The 17,965-nt window shown below is 45.9% G+C and overlaps 1 protein-coding gene across 8 annotated transcripts in view; it reads right to left on the reverse strand.

Moving 5' to 3' along the window:
• Nucleotides 1–606: 606 nt before the first annotated feature.
• The window catches only part of Aqp9 (aquaporin 9), a 57,191-nt gene continuing 39,832 nt past the window's right edge, over nt 607–17,965 (reverse strand). For 5 of the 8 annotated variants that reach the window (XM_006511331.3, XM_030244487.1, XM_011242783.2 and 2 more), the window contains 2 exons: nt 12,739–12,956; nt 1,785–2,333 (listed from right to left, as the gene is read on the reverse strand). In XM_006511331.3, the coding sequence (XP_006511394.1) occupies nt 2,159–2,333; nt 12,739–12,956 (393 nt within the window). In that variant the 3' untranslated portion in view covers nt 1,785–2,158. Of the gene's footprint in view, nt 2,334–12,738; nt 12,957–16,628; nt 16,779–17,965 lie in introns of all 8 variants that reach the window. The other 3 variants (NM_022026.3, NM_001271843.1, NR_073483.1) reach the window with 2 other exon arrangements.

Here is a 17,965-nt window from a genome sequence, read left to right on the forward strand (position 1 = left end):
TCAAATTACCTTCTGCTCTGAGAGTTAAATCCCATCCCAAGAGTCCATTCTGGCTTGTTTGACATCTCTGTTCCTTACAGAACTTTCAATCCAGAGCACAGGATCTCAGGGTCTCCTGATTGTCTCTCCACACCTTCTCAAACTCCAGGGTCTCTCAGTCTGGGCATAACTGACATGAGTTTGATACTGCCTTGCTGTGACAGCATCTCTGACCATTAGCACTTTTCCCCATTTCTAGTAGTGACAACTATCAACATCTCCCAGGGTTTCCAGATGTTTGAGAAGGGGGAGAAGAAATCAAAATTGCCATAGGTGAGAACCATGCTGTAATCCCGTAGGAACTATGACACTAAAAACACCAACAAGCCCATCGTGACAACTATATACGGCTTTCAAGGAAAACTTAAGTTCATTGGGTCCAATCCACTCTGTTTCCAGTCCTTAATGCATGCTGGAGACATCTGAGCTACTTGCAAAGGGTTAGCTGGGCATAAATATTTTCTAAAATTCCCATGGAATATTCAATTCCTACACAGTACTGACAAACTCTCTGCTAATTAGGTTTTGGTAGCCGTCAAAGAGGAAAAATAAATACTTTAAACACAATTAATATCCCTCCAAATTTATTTAAACTAGAAAATATCCAGGTAATTTCAGACTCAGAAAATGAATTTATATGCCCATAGGTTGCACAGCGCAGGATATCACAGATGTTTCTCATTCATGTCTTGTTCTGTTAGTCTTGCAAAGCACCTGGGGAAACTTGCTGTTATCGAGGAACGCCGGGCTTTTAAACAGTTGGCAGTGAAGGCACACCCCTGATACAGAACAGTTCTTTCTCTGGTTGGAAGTAACATCAGTTAGAGAAATGTCTCCAGGAGAGGCTGAGGAGGGCTGGCAGGGACGGAGACAGAGAGCCACTAAGGAAGAAAGGCCTCTGTTTCTCCACAAATGAACATTATCAAACGGCTACCTTGTCCCTTCATCCGTGCCTCAGTAAAACTGGGAATAAAAACAGTAAACATGGCGTATGGAAATCAAAGGCCCGGAGTGGTGCTTCTACAAAGCCCACACCGTCTGGAAGCTGCCGATGCCCTCAGCTCAAACACCCTCAGTCGGCTAGCAAGCTTCTGGAAGGCATAAGGCAACACTCAAAGCCCCCTGCAGAAGAAAGGGCAACTTGCTCAGGTCACCTGAATTTCTCATTTGAGAAGAATGCTGTGGTCATTCACCTCAGACAATTGCTGTTGGGATCAAACTGGATAAGGCGCGTGGAACCGGGGGTCCTAAAGCCCGACCTTATCCTTTTGTCCCAGGGACTTTATCTACCTCCAACTTTAGTCCACCAGGTAGAGTCCACTAGCTTTTAGTTTGGGCTTCTGGGGATATGGATGAGAGTAGCCACCAACTATTTATTAAAAAGGTCTCTCCTAATGGCTCACTCTAGTGCTAAAAGACCGAGCGGTGTATTTTTCCCGGCCAAGGTTATAATCGTATTTTAGGTTATTATAAACTTAAAGACCTGGAAATTAATTGATGTCATCTAAAATGCAGAGGAGCAGGAGATTAATCTGACAAATGGTTTCCATTAAAAAGAAAGCCATTCAGTTTCCCAAATTTATCTCATGTCCTGAGGTTTCTAAATGCCACTGCCTTCTTCCAGCTGCTGTCTGCTGCTTTCTCCAGCCCTAGGTTGGGAGAAGATGGGTATTAGTGGTAGCGCTCAGCTTGGTAGAGTGTTAACCCTTTGCTCCCCACTTCATAGGTGTTAAGTGCATCCACTGTTTGGCCTTTCAGCTTTAGAATGTATTTATAGATTGTGAAACAGAACCTTTGGTCACCTTTGATCACACAGTTTCATACAGGGTAAGAAAAGTCTCTGAGGCCATCCAGCCGAGCACATGGTCAAGTTTCCAAAATCTTAGCAATCACCTAGGAGTACGGTCTTCCATCAAATACCCATCATAAACAGTTAGTGCTGTTCTGGGGAGGGGTGACTGGTAGAGTTTTTCATGGATGCCTTTGGGATTTATTTTTGTCCCAGTCAGCTAGAGAGGGTTGGGTAGATGTCCCCACCCCAAGTCTGCACAGGCACACAGATGCCATCTTTTCTGAAGAAAGAACAGGATGAATGGTAACTCTAGACCTGGTCATGCCACTACATGATGACGCTGAGTTCGTGTTTTTCTAGATTGTTCTCGGCTGGTTCTGCCTTCACTTCTGGGTCGGGGTTCGAGTGATGCATTTGGATAAAAAGAACATAGATGAGACCTCCCAGGACAGCTCCAATCATAGGGCCCACGACAGGTATCCACCAGAAGTTATTTCCAAATCTGAAAGCAAACAAGAGACCAGTGAGACATTTGTTGGTCACCTTTGTATCACCATCCTGTTATTCACTAGGTCTTTCTTGTGTTCATACCTCTCTTACTATATATATATGAGTTCAGTGTAGCTGTCTTCAGACACACTAGAAGAGGGCATTGGATCCCATTACAGATGGTTATAAGCCACTATGTGGTTGCTGGGAATTGAACTCAGAACCTCTGGAAGAGCAGTCAGTGCTCTTAACTGCTGAGCCCACTCTCCAGCCCTCTCTTGAACTTGATAATTGTTATTCACCTTAGCATGGCCATTACCGTCCTGGACTTCCCAGTATACCTGGTAACAGGGACCCAGTCCAGTGTCCTAATGACACCAGGGAATGATTGTATCCTATTTATTTTCCCTTTAGAGAACATGGCACTTGGGCAAATGAGATGGTTCGGTGGGTAAAGTTGCTTCCTGCCAAGCCGATGGCCTGTGTCCCATCCCCAGGACTCGTGTTGTTGGAAGGAGAGGACCAACTTCTTGCAAGCTGTCTTTTGACTGCCACAGATGTGCACAGTGGTGTGTGTGTGTGTACCCACACACGTCCTATACACCCCCTCCAGAAAAATGTATTGTATTAAAAATATATATGCTTCCATGAATCCGTGGCCAAGGTTTGAGGGTCTCTAGAGAGGCTATTCAGTAACTGTCTTTCCTATACTGTGAAAAAAATGAAGCTTGGGGGTTATGAATGAAAAAAAAAGGGGGGGGGACTCAGAATATGTGAACAAGTTCCCAGGACTCTGGAGTTAATTCCCACAACCAAATAGTGAAGGAAGGAAGTTTAAACCGGTATGTGAATTATCTCCTAATTACCTACTGAATATTGCTAGACCGTCACATAGCTTTCATGGCACAGCCCACAGGTGCACTCTGCAAGGCTTCACTTCTCTTTTGAGAGCTGTAACGCTTCCAGCACTCCTGGTTGGACCCTTGCCCTGTGGAACCTATTCATCTGGGCTCCGCTTTGCCCTCTTGGCAGACAACAAACGGCATCCAACAACTAAATATTGGCTGAGGTATTTGCTGGGTAGAACTGAGCTCTGAGACCTCAATGGTTGGGGAAATCACAGAAAAATTCCATTTTTGACATTAAATGCTCCGAGGAACTTGGCTCTGATGTAGACCATGCAGCTTCATAGACATTCTGTTGGTGAAGAAGAACCCTACAGAGCTCAACCTGCTCACTGTAGACCTGGGACAGGAGTGGACCTGAGTGTAGAACAACAGGGCTTTATCCATCAAGATATCCTTCTCTGGGGGTGGAGTTCCAATACTGTACACTTCCTCTTCATAATCTTGGTCATTAATCATCCAATGATATCTAGTGAGCACCTGCCTGGGTCATATATTCCACAATCCACCCTCAAAACTAATTTCAAATTACCTTCTGCTCTGAGAGTTAAATCCCATCCCAAGAGTCCATTCTGGCTTGTTTGACATCTCTGTTCCTTACAGAACTTACAATCCAGAGCACAGGATCTCAGGGTCTCCTGATTGTCTCTCCACACCTTCTCAAACTCCAGGGTCTCTCAGCCTGGGTATAACTGACATGAGTTTGATACTGCCTTGCTGTGACAGCATCTCTGACCATTAGCACTCTTCCCCATTTCTAGTAGTGACAACTATCAACATCCTCAGGTGATCCCCCCACCACCACCACCACCACCACGAATGTCTGCACATGCTAGCAAAGATGTGGTTCCAGGGGACAGTGGTTGCCTTGTGAGGCTTGTTTTTTAAAGAAAAAAAAAATCTATTTAAGCGACTCCACAAGAGCGACTTCTACCATCACTTAGGAAAAGCAAAGTACATAAAATATATTATTTAATACTTCTACCATCACTTAGGAAAAACAAAGCACATAAAATATATTATTTAAGGACATACATGGCTAGGGAAAACTAGTTCTAAAACTCAGGAGAGTGATAGACATTCAGAATAGGACAGGAAAAGCAGGCTGGCAGGGGGTGCAGACAGGTGCCTTTGAAGATTTCACACAGCACAGTTGTATTAGTCAGGGTTCTCTAGAGTCACAGAACTTATGAATAGTCTCTAAATAGTAAAGGAATTTATTGATGACTTACAGTCGGCAGCCCAATTCCCAACAATTGTTCAGTCGCAGCTGTGAATGGAAGTCCAAGGATCTAGCAGTTACTCAGTCTCACGCAGCAAGCAGGCGAAGGAGCAAGAGCTCCAGCTAGACTCCCTTCTTCCAATGTCCTTATATTGTCTCCAGCAGAAGGTGTAGCCCAGATTAAAGGTGTGTCCCACCACACCTCTAATCCCAGATGAAAGGCGTAGCCCAGATTAAAGGTGTGTTCCTTAAACTCGGAGATTCAATCTTCTGGAATCCATAGCCACTATGGCTTAAGATCTTCAAACCAAGATCCAGATAAGGATCTCCAAGCCTCCAGATAAGGGTCACTGGTGAGCCTTCCAATTCCGGATTGTAGTCATTCCAAATATAGTCAAGTTGACAACCAGGAATAACCACTACAATCCACCCCTTGTCAACTTGACACAAATAATATCTCATGTTCACATGAAACAATAACAAGGTTGTAAATACGCCTAACATGATATAACTATCCCTCGTACAATCGCAAACACATTAGTAAATTTACAATGGGCATTCATATTACTTTATAATCCTCGTTTCTGCAACTGGTTACGTGGCCTTAATTGGTATTTATAACTACCTTCCTCTACTACCCATTCTGTATTTCCTTCACCTTCAGCCAGCACCTCAGCAGGTCTTGGCTCTTTTCCTGGAGGATTGACCCATACCTTCATTCCTGATGGGTCTGCATCCTTTGTCATCCTGCTTGGATTAGGCTGTTGTAGTTTCCCATTGACTTTAATCACAGGACATGGTAGTACTAAGAGACGCCCTAAGGGATCTCCTACACTCCAGACATAATCTTGCTTACCACCATTGTGAAGAGGTAATCCAATTTCCCCATGGTAATCTGGATCTATCACCCCTCCTAACACTGTTATTCCTTTTTTAGCCTGTTGGTTTAAGGGCATTAGAAGCCCAAAATGACCAGGGGGAAGTCTGAGCTTCCAGTTCAATGGAATGTTTGTTGTAGCTCCTGGTAGGAGCACTCCCCTCTCTGGAGCCAAAACTTCTAGGCCAGCAGAACCTAGAGTTATGGGGACAGGAAGCAAAAATTTTCCTAGAGGGTCACTAGGAGTGATAGTAAGTGGAACTATTCCGTTTTCCACCCCTTGATTCCTGGACCCATGAATCCTGGCTATGGGTGAAACTGTACCATATATCGAGCGCTGATTCAAAGCATATACTGCCTTCTGAAGAACTCTACCCCAGCCTTCCAAGCTGTTACCACCTAATTGGCGCTGTAACTGCGTCTTCAAAAGGCCATTCCATCTTTCTATCAGCCCAGCTGCTTCAGGATGATGGGGAATGTGGTAAGACCAGTGTATTCCATGATCGTGGGCCCACTGTCGTACTTCTCTGGCTGTGAAATGAGTTCCTTGGTCAGAAGCAATACTGTGTGGAATACCATGACGATAGATGAGGCATTCTGTCAGTCCGTGAATGGTGGTTTTAGCAGAGGCATTACGTGCAGGAAAGGCAAATCCATAACCAGAATAAGTATCTACTCCAGTAAGAACAAAACGCTGTCCTTTCCACGAAGGAAGTGGTCCAATGTAGTCAACCTGCCACCAGGTTGCTGGCTGGTCACCTCGAGGAATGGTGCCATATCTGGGGCTCAGTGTTGGTTTCTGCTGTTGGCAGATCTGGCAATCAGCAGCAGCAGTAGCCAGGTCAGCTTTGGTGAGTGGAAGCCCGTGTTGCTGAGCCCAAGCATAACCTCCATCTCGACCACCATGACCACTTTGTTCATGTGCCCATTGAGCAATGACAGGGATGGCTGGGGAGAGAGGCTGACTGTCCACAGAACGGGTCATCTTATCCACTTGATTATTGAACTCCTCCTCGGCTGAAGTCACCTTTTGGTGAGCATTTACATGGGACACAAATATCTTCACATCCTTTGCCCATTTGGAGAGATCTATCCACATACTTCTTCCCCAGATGTCTTTCTCACCAATTTTCCAATTGTGATCTTTCCAAGTCCCTGACCATCCAGCCAATCCATTGGCTACAGCCCATGAGTCAGTGAATAATCGTACATCTGGCCACTTCTTCTTACAAACAAACTGTAATACCATGTGTACTGCCCGAAGTTCTGCCCACTGTGAAGATTTCCCTTCACCTGTGTCTTTCAAGGTTGTCCCAGAAAGGGGTTGTAATGCTGCAGCTGTCCACTTCTGGGTGGTGCCTGCATAACGTGCAGAGCCATCAGTAAACCAGGCTCTAGTCTTCTCCTCTTCGGTCAGTTGATCATAGGGAACACCCCATGAGGCTATAGGTGCATGCTTGGCAGCAGATGGCATTGTAACAGGAGTAGAAACCATAGGCATTTGAGCAACTTCTTCATGTAACTTGCTTGTGCCTTCAGGACCTGCTCTGGCCCGATCACGTATATACCACTTCCATTTGATAATAGACTGCTGCTGTGCGCGTCCCACTTTATGACTTGCAGGGTCTGATAGTACCCAGCTCATGATGGGTAGTTCAGGTCGCATAGTAACTTGGTGTCCTATTGTCAAACGTTCAGTTTCCACTAAGGCCCAATAGCAGGCCAAGAGCTGTTTTTCAAAGGGAGAATAGTTGTCTGCAGATGATGGTAGAGCTTTGCTCCAAAATCCCAAAGGTCTTTTCTGTGATTCACCTACAGGGGCCTGCCAGAGGCTCCAAACAGCATCTCTATCAGCCACAGACACCTCAAGTACCATCGGGTCTGCTGGGTCATATGGTCCAAGTGGTAGAGCAGCCTGCACAGCAGCCTGGACCTGTTGAAGGGCCTTCTCCTGTTCCAGGCCCCACACAAAGCTAGCAGCTTTCCGAGTCACTTGGTAAATAGGCCTAAGTAACACACCCAAGTGAGGGATGTGTTGTCTCCAGAATCCAAATAGGCCCACTAAACGTTGTGCTTCTTTCTTGGTAGTAGGAGGGGCCAGGTGCAATAACTTATCTTTCACCTTAGAAGGAATATCTCTGCATGCTCCACACCACTGGACTCCTAAGAATTTCACTGAGGTAGATGGTCCTTGAATTTTGGTTGGATTTATTTCCCATCCTCTGATACGCATATGTGTTACCAATGAGTCCAAAGTGGTTGCTACTTCCTGCTCACTTGGTCCAATCAGCATAATGTCGTCAATATAGTGCACCAATGTGATATTTTGTGGAAGATCCAAACGATCAAGATCCCTTCTAACTAAATTATGACACAGGGCAGGAGAGTTAATATATCCTTGAGGCAAAACTGTGAAGGTATACTGTTGGCCTTGCCAACTGAAAGCAAATTGCTTCTGGTGGTCCTTATGGACAGGTACTGAGAAGAAGGCATTTGCCAGATCAATAGCCGCATACCAGGTGCCAGGAGATGTGTTAATTTGCTCAAGTAACGAAACTACGTCTGGTACAGCAGCTGCAATTGGAGTTACTACCTGATTTAGTTTTCGATAATCAACTGTCATTCTCCATGATCCATCTGTTTTCTGCACTGGCCAAATAGGAGAGTTAAACGGAGATGTGGTGGGAACCACCACCCCTGCATCTTTCAAGTCCTTGATAGTGGCAGTAATTTCTGCAATGCCTCCAGGAATACGATACTGTTTTTGATTCACTATTTTCTTTGGCAGAGGCAACTCTAAAGGCTTCCATTTGGCCTTTCCAACCATAATAGCCCTCACTCTACAGTTTAGGGAACCAATATGAGAATTCTGCCAATTTCTGAGTATATCTATCCCAATTATACATTCTGGAACTGGGGAAATCACCACAGGATGTGTCCGGGGACCTACTGGACCTACTGTGAGTCGGACATCAGTCAAAACTCCATTAATCACCTGCCCTCCATAAGCCCCTACTTTAACTGGAGGGCCACAATGTTTCTTGGGATCCCCTGGGATCAGTGTCAACTCAGAACCAGTATCCAGCAGACCCCGAAAAGTCTGATTATTTCCTTTTCCCCAGTGTACAGTTACCCTTGTAAAAGGCCGTAGGTCCCTCTGGGGAAGAATTGGAGAAAGGGTAACAGCAAAACCTTTGAGTGTCTTATCAAGATCCTTCCTCAGGGGAACCTGGCCACCCCTTCATTCAAGGGGTTCTGGATCTGCAAACTGTCTCAAGTCTGGAAATTGATTCACTGGCCGAGATTGCTGTTTACCACGATCTAATGTAGCCTTTCTTTCATTTGGCTGTTTACCACGATCTAATGTAGCCTTTCTTTCATTTGTTTGAGAATTTTTCTGCTTATACAGATCAAACAAATATGCAGTAGGCTTCCTATGTATTTCATTCCTGGAAACACCATGATTGGTTAGCCAGTACCAAAGGTCCAACCGAGTCATGCCATTATAAATTTCACCTCTCCTGTGCTGACCATTACTGGGTATGTTATTATAAACATTCTTTTGTCTACGCTGTCCATTATAATAACTAGAATCACCTTGTCTCCGGCGATTCAATGCTGCCACCTGGCCCTTGTTACCTCGGAATCCAACTAAACCCAGTGAATTTAATTCATCTAATTGAGCAGAAGCATCTCCAATGCTAAGATCTGGCACAAGGAAAAGGGAAAGAACAAAACCCTTCAAATGTGCTGGTGCCCCTTTCACCAATTTGCGTCTTATAGAGCTGGTGAAAGGCATATCTTCTGGACCTTCCCATTGTGGACAATTATGCTTTACACAATATATCCACTCTAGCATTGCAATTTCCCTAAGTCTTAAAATCCCTTCATCAACACTAAGCCATGGAATATCAGGCATCTCCAAGTCATTTCCAGTAGGCCATCTTTTGATAAACACCTCAGCCAACCATTCAAACAAACTTTTGACACCTTTTTTAACTATGCGAGCTTCCGTATTAAACCTAGAATCTCTACTCAGAGGACCCATGTCAATAAACTCAGCCTGCTCTAGTTTTATGTTCCTTCCACCCTTATCCCACACCCTTAAAATCCATTCCCACACATATTCACCAGGTTTCTGCTTGAATGAATTAGCAAACTCATTAAGCTCCTTAGTAGTGTAGCGAATTTCCTCATGGACTACACTTTCTACCTCCCCTCTAGGGGCCTGTTTTGCTTTGAGTCTGGTTACAGGTCTAGAAGAAACTATTGGTGGGCCGTGAGCAGACTCTGCAAAATTAATTTCCTCATGTGGGGAAGGCATTATTTCAAGAGGTGGGGCTGAGGGTACTACTTCCTCAGGTGGGGCAAACCCTTGAGAATCTGAGGATTCAAAATTCTCAGCTTCAACATGGTCTTCCCACACATCCCCATCCCATGTTGTAGGATCCCATTCTTTGCCAATTAGAGCCCTTACTTTAACTGTCGACACACTCTGAGGCTGAGACTTGAATTTTCGCTGTAGTTCAGCCAACCTTAAAATGAGAGTTTCTGTTTGGTTTTCTGCAACTTGAGCTCTATTGCTACAAGAGAGAAGATTCTCCTCAAGGACACACTTAGCAACTTTTAGATCGTTTACTTGTGTCTGGAGACTTTCGATTTTATCACACAACTCCTTCCTTTCATTCATCATTCTTTCCACAGATACTAAGAGCAGCCAGCCAGTAAAATCATTTTCCGATTTTTTCCCCATCTTGTAGAAAGCTTTGTGCACTGAATCACCTAATTCATTAAGAAAATCAAGGTCATTAGCTTCTTTAAGTTCGGAATATAGTTTCAACCATGGGTCTTCAAAATTCTCTGAGCTCCCAGGAGGGAGAGAATCTGGAGAGGTTTCAATATTTGAAAGTGCTGGTGGATCAACAAGCCAATTCCAGTATTTTAAAAGATTCATCCTTGTACTTCTGTTACTCTAGAACCACTCCTGGTACCAACTTCTGTATTAGTCAGGGTTCTCTAGAGTCACAGAACTTATGAATAGTCTCTAAATAGTAAAGGAATTTATTGATGACTTACAGTCGGCAGCCCAATTCCCAACAATTGTTCAGTCGCAGCTGTGAATGGAAGTCCAAGGATCTAGCAGTTACTCAGTCTCACGCAGCAAGCAGGCGAAGGAGCAAGAGCTCCAGCTAGACTCCCTTCTTCCAATGTCCTTATATTGTCTCCAGCAGAAGGTGTAGCCCAGATTAAAGGTGTGTCCCACCACACCTCTAATCCCAGATGAAAGGCGTAGCCCAGATTAAAGGTGTGTTCCTTAAACTCGGAGATTCAATCTTCTGGAATCCATAGCCACTATGGCTTAAGATCTTCAAACCAAGATCCAGATAAGGATCTCCAAGCCTCCAGATAAGGGTCACTGGTGAGCCTTCCAATTCCGGATTGTAGTCATTCCAAATATAGTCAAGTTGACAACCAGGAATAACCACTACAACAGTTCTGCCTAGATTCTGGCATCCTAGTGAGAACTCACAGGAAAAGACTCAGAGAGCATCTCAGTGGGAAAGCCCTCGCTCCGCATGCACAAGGCATAGGGTCTGATCCTCAGAGCCATAAGAAACCAAAAACCTTCCTGGCTAACATAACGGAGAGCATGCTGATTCTAGAAGGATCCATGCCTGTTCTTTGCATGATTGTGCTTGATTACCACAGACTGTCCCTTGTGGCCATTTCGTTTAGAGCGGTTTTGTCTGCTTGAGATAGGGTCATAGCTGCAGTCCAGGGTGGCCTGGGACGTATTATGTAGCTCAGGCGTCCCTCAAACTTTGATGGATTGCAGCCTTCATAGCTGGTTGATTTGATCAGAGGGGACAACAGAGGACATCACCAGAAAGCAAGAGCTCGGCCCTGGCCTCCAGAAGAGCTGGCCTCAAACCCGGGGGGTGGGGGGCAGACTAGGTGTCTGAGCTCCAGTGCCTTCATTCACTAGGAGCATGCAGGGAGGGACACGGTCCCTGTCTTTGGTCACCAGTGTGGGTTACATGGGAGAGCGAAGCGGCTATCAGATGACACTCTTACTTTGTGCAAGAGGTTGCTTGACCTGATGCCTCAGGGTCCTTCCCCACCCCACCCCTACCTCCATTCCCAAACCCCAAATCCAGAAGCACCCTGCTGTGAGCAGTGGGCAAAGGATGGCTGCTTTCTCCTCAGAGTTTGAGAGACCTTTTCCAGAAGCCTTGTCTGGAAGTAAGAATGCGATCCCTGTAGCAGCCTTTTTGGGTTGCTCCATGGTTTCTTTTTTTTTTTGGAATATCTCCCGCCTCAGCTGAGTAAGATACAAATCTTCCTGTCACTGGTGGAATCCTGTCTGCTTTATCTCAAGCTGGGCACAGCATGACAGACACAGAAGTCCTAAGTGGAGGCACTCAGATGTGAGTTACCTGCAGGGCACTGTCTCTGTGCGCACACACAGGGTAGCCGTTATTTACACTATGTTCCTAGGACTGCCAGGAATGCACATAAGTGTGTGTGTGTGTGTGTGTGTGTGTGTGTGTGTGTTTGTGTGTGTCTGTGTCTGTGTCTGTGTGTGTGTGTTTGTGTCTGTGTGTCTATGTGTGTGTATACACAAGTGAGGGTATGAATACAAGTGCATGTATGTCTGGAGCCCATGTTAGGTGTCCCTGTACTCTCCCTATATTATTCTCTGCTTTATTTCGCCTAGTGCCCTTTCAGCTAGGCTGGCTGACTAAAGGCCAGCAAGCTCTCTGGATATCCCAGGGCTGGAATTACAGGCACATACAGCTATGCCTTTGGGCATGGATTTTATCCTTCAAATCTCTCCTATTTCAATTCATCTTGTATGGTATGCCGGGTTAATTTTGACTAGTTGGCCTCGTAAACACACCAAACTTCTGCCCCAAATCCTGGTATGCCGGCTGATTTGGAAATGTCCTTCTCCGTCACAGTGACTCTGCATATCTAGTGCCCAATAAAACTCTGGTAAGAGAATGAAGGACTCAGGGGTCCTTAGGCAACATCAGAAGATGTTGATTCTAGATTTGACTTGGTCACAACGTCAATCTGTAGCCAACTTATATAATAAAAATGGTTCACTGGGGCTGGTGAGATGGCTCAGTGGGTAACAGCACCTGACTGCTCTTCCGAAGGTCCAGAGTTCAAATCCCAGCAACCATCTGTAACGAGATCTGATGCCCTCTTCTGGTGTGTCTGAAGACAGCTACAGTGTACTTACATGTAATAAATAAATCTTTAAAAAAAATGGTTCACATTTAACCAGCGTGTACATAGTCTCTGCTTTCTGGGTCCACAAGCTCCTACATCTCCAAGTCATGGCTCAGTCCTCTCTGCTGAAGCACAGGACCCATCCTTTTCTCTCCTCCCTACCATTGGTACTTACGTGAAGACCTCAAATCCCCATCCTGCCAGAGCAGTGAAGAGCCTGGGGCTGAGGTCTCGAGCAGGGTTCATGGCACAACCAGAGTTGAGTCCGAGAGAACAGGAAATGACAATGATTAGGAGGCCAATGACAATGGGCTCCAGGCCTCTGGGGACCCCCAGGTTTCTGGAGTCAAAGATGGCAAAGACAATCAGAAGGAGGAACATGGTAGACACCACCTGGAGAGGGAGGAAACATTCCAGAGTTCAGTCTGTGTTCTACACACTCAAAGTCACCCATTCTGTTAAGAGATAAAAATGGCAGGGGTCTGAAACCCAGAGCCAACACAACAGTTAAGAGCACTGGCTGCTCTTGCAGAGGACCTGGGCTCAGTTCTCAGTACCCATACGGCAGTTCACAACCATCTGTAACTTCAGTTCCCAGGGATCTGACGCCCTCTTCTGGCCTCCACAAGCATTGCAAGCATGTGCTACACAGACTCATCCACCTAAAATAAATAAACCTTAAAAAAAAAAAAAAGTGGCTGGGCGTGGTGGCGCACGCCTTTGATCCCAGCACTTGGGAGGCAGAGGCAGGCGGATCTCTGAGTTCGAGGCCAGCCTGGTCTACAAAGTGAGTTCCAAGACAGCCAGGGCTATACAAAGAAACCCTGTCTCGAAAAACCAAAAAAAAAAAAAAAAAAAAAAAAAGTGAAACTAGTGACAACTAACGGAGTGGACAGGTGCGTGGCTCTTCCTTCTATAAACACGCTAGAAGCAGACACTGACAGGATCGTCCATTGCAGCTTTGAGACTGGTCCTCAACTACTATACTGTCTGCTAAGCTGCTAGTCAGCAACACTGAGGGACAAGGGACACGATAAGAACGTGAAGGAAGGCTGGTTTAGACAGCACGCTGGAAAGCAACAGAGGAACAAGCAAAGTAGGTGGACGGAAGTTTCTTCATGGGAAACTTCTAATGAAGCCTAACACGTGCCATGTCCCCGAAAGGTAACCCCGTGGTAACTTACCCAAGTTCATGCATACAATTCAACAGGTCAGACTCATTCCACAGAAGTAATCTAAACTACGGAAAATTATTTTTAAATAATTAAAATGTATATGTGGCTTGTCATGCTGGAAACTGGAATTCATTTAAGCAAACATCAGTCTTGAGAAAGATGACTGCATCCCATGATGTCTATCCCACAGCTTGCTGCAGTGACACTAAAATCTCTAAACAGCACCAGTAGGCTGGCCCGGTGGATAAAGGCGCTTGCTGTCAAGCCTGACCCCTAAATCAACCCCCTGAACCCGCATGGTTGAAGGAGAGCACCAACTACCAAAAATGTGTTCTCTGCCCTCTGCATGGGTGCTGTGGCACACATACATGCACAGGTATTCACATATACACCAAATACATGTAAAACTAAAAAAATAGAACTGTCAACATAAACATTAAAGGTACTCGGAAGTGGTGGTGTTTTCCTGCTCTCTCACTTTCTAAACTTTCTAACCAACCACTGCTCTGCCACCTAGGTGACAGCGAAGGGGTGCTGTATACATAATGTCCTTCACACAGAGTGTGACACCTTTCTAAGGTGCATAGCATGTCCACCTCACTTGTGGTCTGTGTGCTTCATCTCACGGAACTGCTGTAATGATCTTGGTGTGGTAAGCCCTGCTGTGCTCCTTACAGATGGGTAAACTTAGGTAAACAGAGGTTGAGCCATGTGCTCAGGGCATGAAGAAGAGTCAGGATGGCACAAGGAGCCAGTCAGGATGGCACGAGGCAGGTGAATTTATAGTTTAATCTCTTTGGTGTTTCAAATATTTTTTTCCTTGAGACAGGTTCCTCTGTGTAGCCCAAGCTGTCCTGGAACTTGCTCTGTAGACAGGCTAGCCTCAAACTCATAGATCCAACTGCTTTTACTTCCCTAGTGCTGGGATTAAAGGTGTGAGCCACCACCACACAGCAAGAATTTGTATTTTGAAAGGTCTCCAGAGAGCTCCAGTGTCTGTGGTGCCTTTCCTGATCTTCCGTGGCAGAGTGGAACCCTTGGTTGTCCTTGTGCCTCAACTTGATTTATTACCTCTGCCCTTGTCACCTTGAACCACCTGTTCACTCGCCAGTGGAATACCTGATCTGGATGTTGAAGAACATGCTGGAGCCGCAGGTATCTAACAAATGTGTGTTAGCTAGATGAACTAACAGGGAAACAATGCTTGCATGTTGTCAGAGCGCAACAACTAACACCACTGAAATAAAGCGCTCCAAGGCACAGTTGGAGCAGCCAGCAGCTCTCTTGGGTGCTGACCGACTGTATGTTGGCATTTTCCTGGACTTTCTAAAGATGCAGGAAGGCAGAGAGCCTTCAGGCACTGGCTAATGGTTAGAGTAATGGGGATTTCTAACATTTATTCTCTCTACCTAGCTGTGTACAGTAACTGCTTAAAAGCAATAATTCCTGGGGGAAATGGCACATTACTCTGCGATAAGGACACAGTGAAGAAAGTTCTGATGAAGGCAGGTCTCTGCCGTCCAGATCCCAAGTGATTCTCTAAGGCACGTGACAAAACGTCCTAAGGCTAGGAATCAGGAGAATATGTGACACTCTAAGATTCCATCAGGACAGAAGAGAAAGGGAAGGAGAGATGGCCTAGGTAGAGACATTGCTGTTGTTGGTTCCCTGGTAAATATGGGGCATTACCATGGGCCATCCGGTATTATTTGTGCCATTTACCAGAAGGCTAAGCTGAGGCCTTAAGAAGCTCTGAGTTCACTTGTGCAAGGACAGACAGGTGATCAGCAGCAGGGCTCTCTCTCTAGAACAATTCAGGATTGCTAAAGAGATTTATGCTGCTATTTTGCCTTTGCGGTGCTGTGTGTCAGGGATGCCTCTGGGACCAGTGAGCAGCCAGGAATGGAAGGGAGATGGGACGAGTCTGTGAGAAGCAGAAGAGTATCACTCCAGGACTCATTGGAGAGGGATGAATTGTGGCAAAGTTCACGGGGCCAGGGGCTCCGCTTCCTTCTTCAGGCTCTCAGAATGGCTGGGGGAACAAGACACTGGATGGAAAGAACAAGGACGGGGGAAGACAGTTCCAGTGCAAGCCCAGGTCTGAGCAGTTAGCATTCCTCCCTCTCGCTCGAAGAGGGATGGCGCCACCTTCACAGGCGAGCTCTCTTGATGTCCTTTGAGAGTTCTGCTTGATTTTGATCTTTGTTAGAAGATACATTTGGCTGGATGGAACGGCAAGCCATCGTCAAGAAACCCTGCAAGTTTATCCATCCCCAAAGTCTACTCCAAGGTACTTCCGTTGCCTTGTTCATCTAGCTGGTACACCGGCTAGTTGTTTCAGGGTTTTGTGGGTGAGGTTTGCTCAACAGTTCCCGCAGCCATAGGCGTCCTGGTGGGGCTGCAGTAAAAGACCCAGTGCTTTGAAGCTAGAAAGATTAATTTTCTCCATCTCATTCTCTGTAGTTGCTGATATCAGAGATCTGAGGACCCCAAACCCGGACCACAGTGTGTCTTCAGTAATGTACTCTCTCTGTCATCTCTCCTCGCACCTATTTGCATGATGCTGTTGCAAAGGCCCCTCCCTCCTCAACTCCCTTCTCTTCACAGGGCTACAGCTCCTCCTAGTGTCAAACTTCTGTTTCCAGGTTAGCTCATCTGGGCTCAGAGATGGAAGGATTCTGAGAGGTAATCTGTTCCAAGCTGCCCATCCTCCAGGGTTTCTCATCCCCATAGCTCCTATAGCCTACCTCCTAGAGACTACCAGCCTGTCCTCCAGCAACTGCTTCCAGTGGCTGCTATCCTCAGGAGACAAGGTCTTTACTTAGTGTGAGCCAAATTTCGTAAAGTCTTTTTATGAGATGTGACTTGGCAGAATTACGACTTTGCTCACCTGTAGACTTGGCCGTGCATTGATACATCTTCATTCTTTGGAGCTCACTGATGGAAAGCCTGCCTTTCAAGGCCTGTGCTCAACCCCTCGTATTGCAGACAAAATTCTGGAGCTCCCTTTTATGTGTGTGATGCGCCTAGGCCATGGGCTCTGTTAAGACGAAGGCGAATATCTCATTCCCGGCAGCAAACTCATTGAAGTTTTATGATGAACGCAAACTTTGCATTTTCAGTGAGGAGGACATGGCCTCAAAAGTTGCTGCTGATGCTCTGAGTGGGGAGGGGAAGGGATGTGTGCTCTGAAGCAGTGGTAGGGATAATAAGATTTCCCCACCAGGTAAAGGTGTCTTGACCTGTAGCAGAGGGTACCTACTGTTGAGTTACGGGCATTCTTGTTACAGACCAAGGAGAACTGGAGAGGAAGCACGAGTCTGTTCAGGGTGCATTGTGGGTACCAGATGGAGTGTCGTCAAGATGTTTATTGTGAAAAAATGAAAAAAAAAGGAGATAAGAATGTCCCTGGACTGACAGATACTACTGTACCTTGACTGCTAGATCCTGAAAGAGCTAGAAGAATCTGAAAGCTTTTCAATTTCTCTTAGGAAGATGGTGCCCACCAATATGTTGTCAGAAAGCCCTTAAACAAAGAAGGGAAGAAGCCTGGGACCAAAGCACCCAAGATTCAGCATCCTATTACTCTGTGTGCATCCTGCAGCACACACATGGATGTAAAAGCTAAAGAGGAGGATGCAGTGTGCCAAAGGTTTGACCGAGAGAGTGGAGACATCCATAGAGCACCAGGAATGGATTGCCAAGAGATGCAGGCTGGCCTCACTGAGAACTTCTACTGATATTCTCTCTCTCTCTCTCTCTCTCTCCCTCTCTCTCTCTCTCTCTCTCTCTTTCTCTCTCTCCTTATTAGATATTTTCTCTATTTACATTTCAAATGTTATCTCCTTTCCAAGTTTCCCCTTTGAAAATCCCCTATCCCCTCCCACCGACTCCTGCTTCCTGGCCCTGGCATTCTCCTACACTGGGTCATAGAACCTTCAGAGGACCAAGAGCCTCTCCTCCCATTGATGACCGACTAGAACATCCTCTGCTACATATGCAGCTGGAGCCATGAGTCCCACCATGTGTTTTCTTTGGTTGGTGGTTTAATCCCAGGGAGCTCTGGGGGTACTGGTTAGTTCATATTGTTGTTCCTCCTATGGGGCTGCAAACCCCTTCAGCTCCTAGGGTACTTTCTCTAGCTCCTTCATTGGGGACCTTGTGCTCTGTCTAATGGATGACTGTGAGCATTCACTTCTGTATTAGTCAGGCACTTGGCAGAGCCTT

This window comes from Mus musculus, chromosome 9 (genome assembly GCF_000001635.26).
Source record: "Mus musculus strain C57BL/6J chromosome 9, GRCm38.p6 C57BL/6J".
NCBI classification, from domain to species: domain Eukaryota; kingdom Metazoa; phylum Chordata; class Mammalia; order Rodentia; family Muridae; genus Mus; species Mus musculus.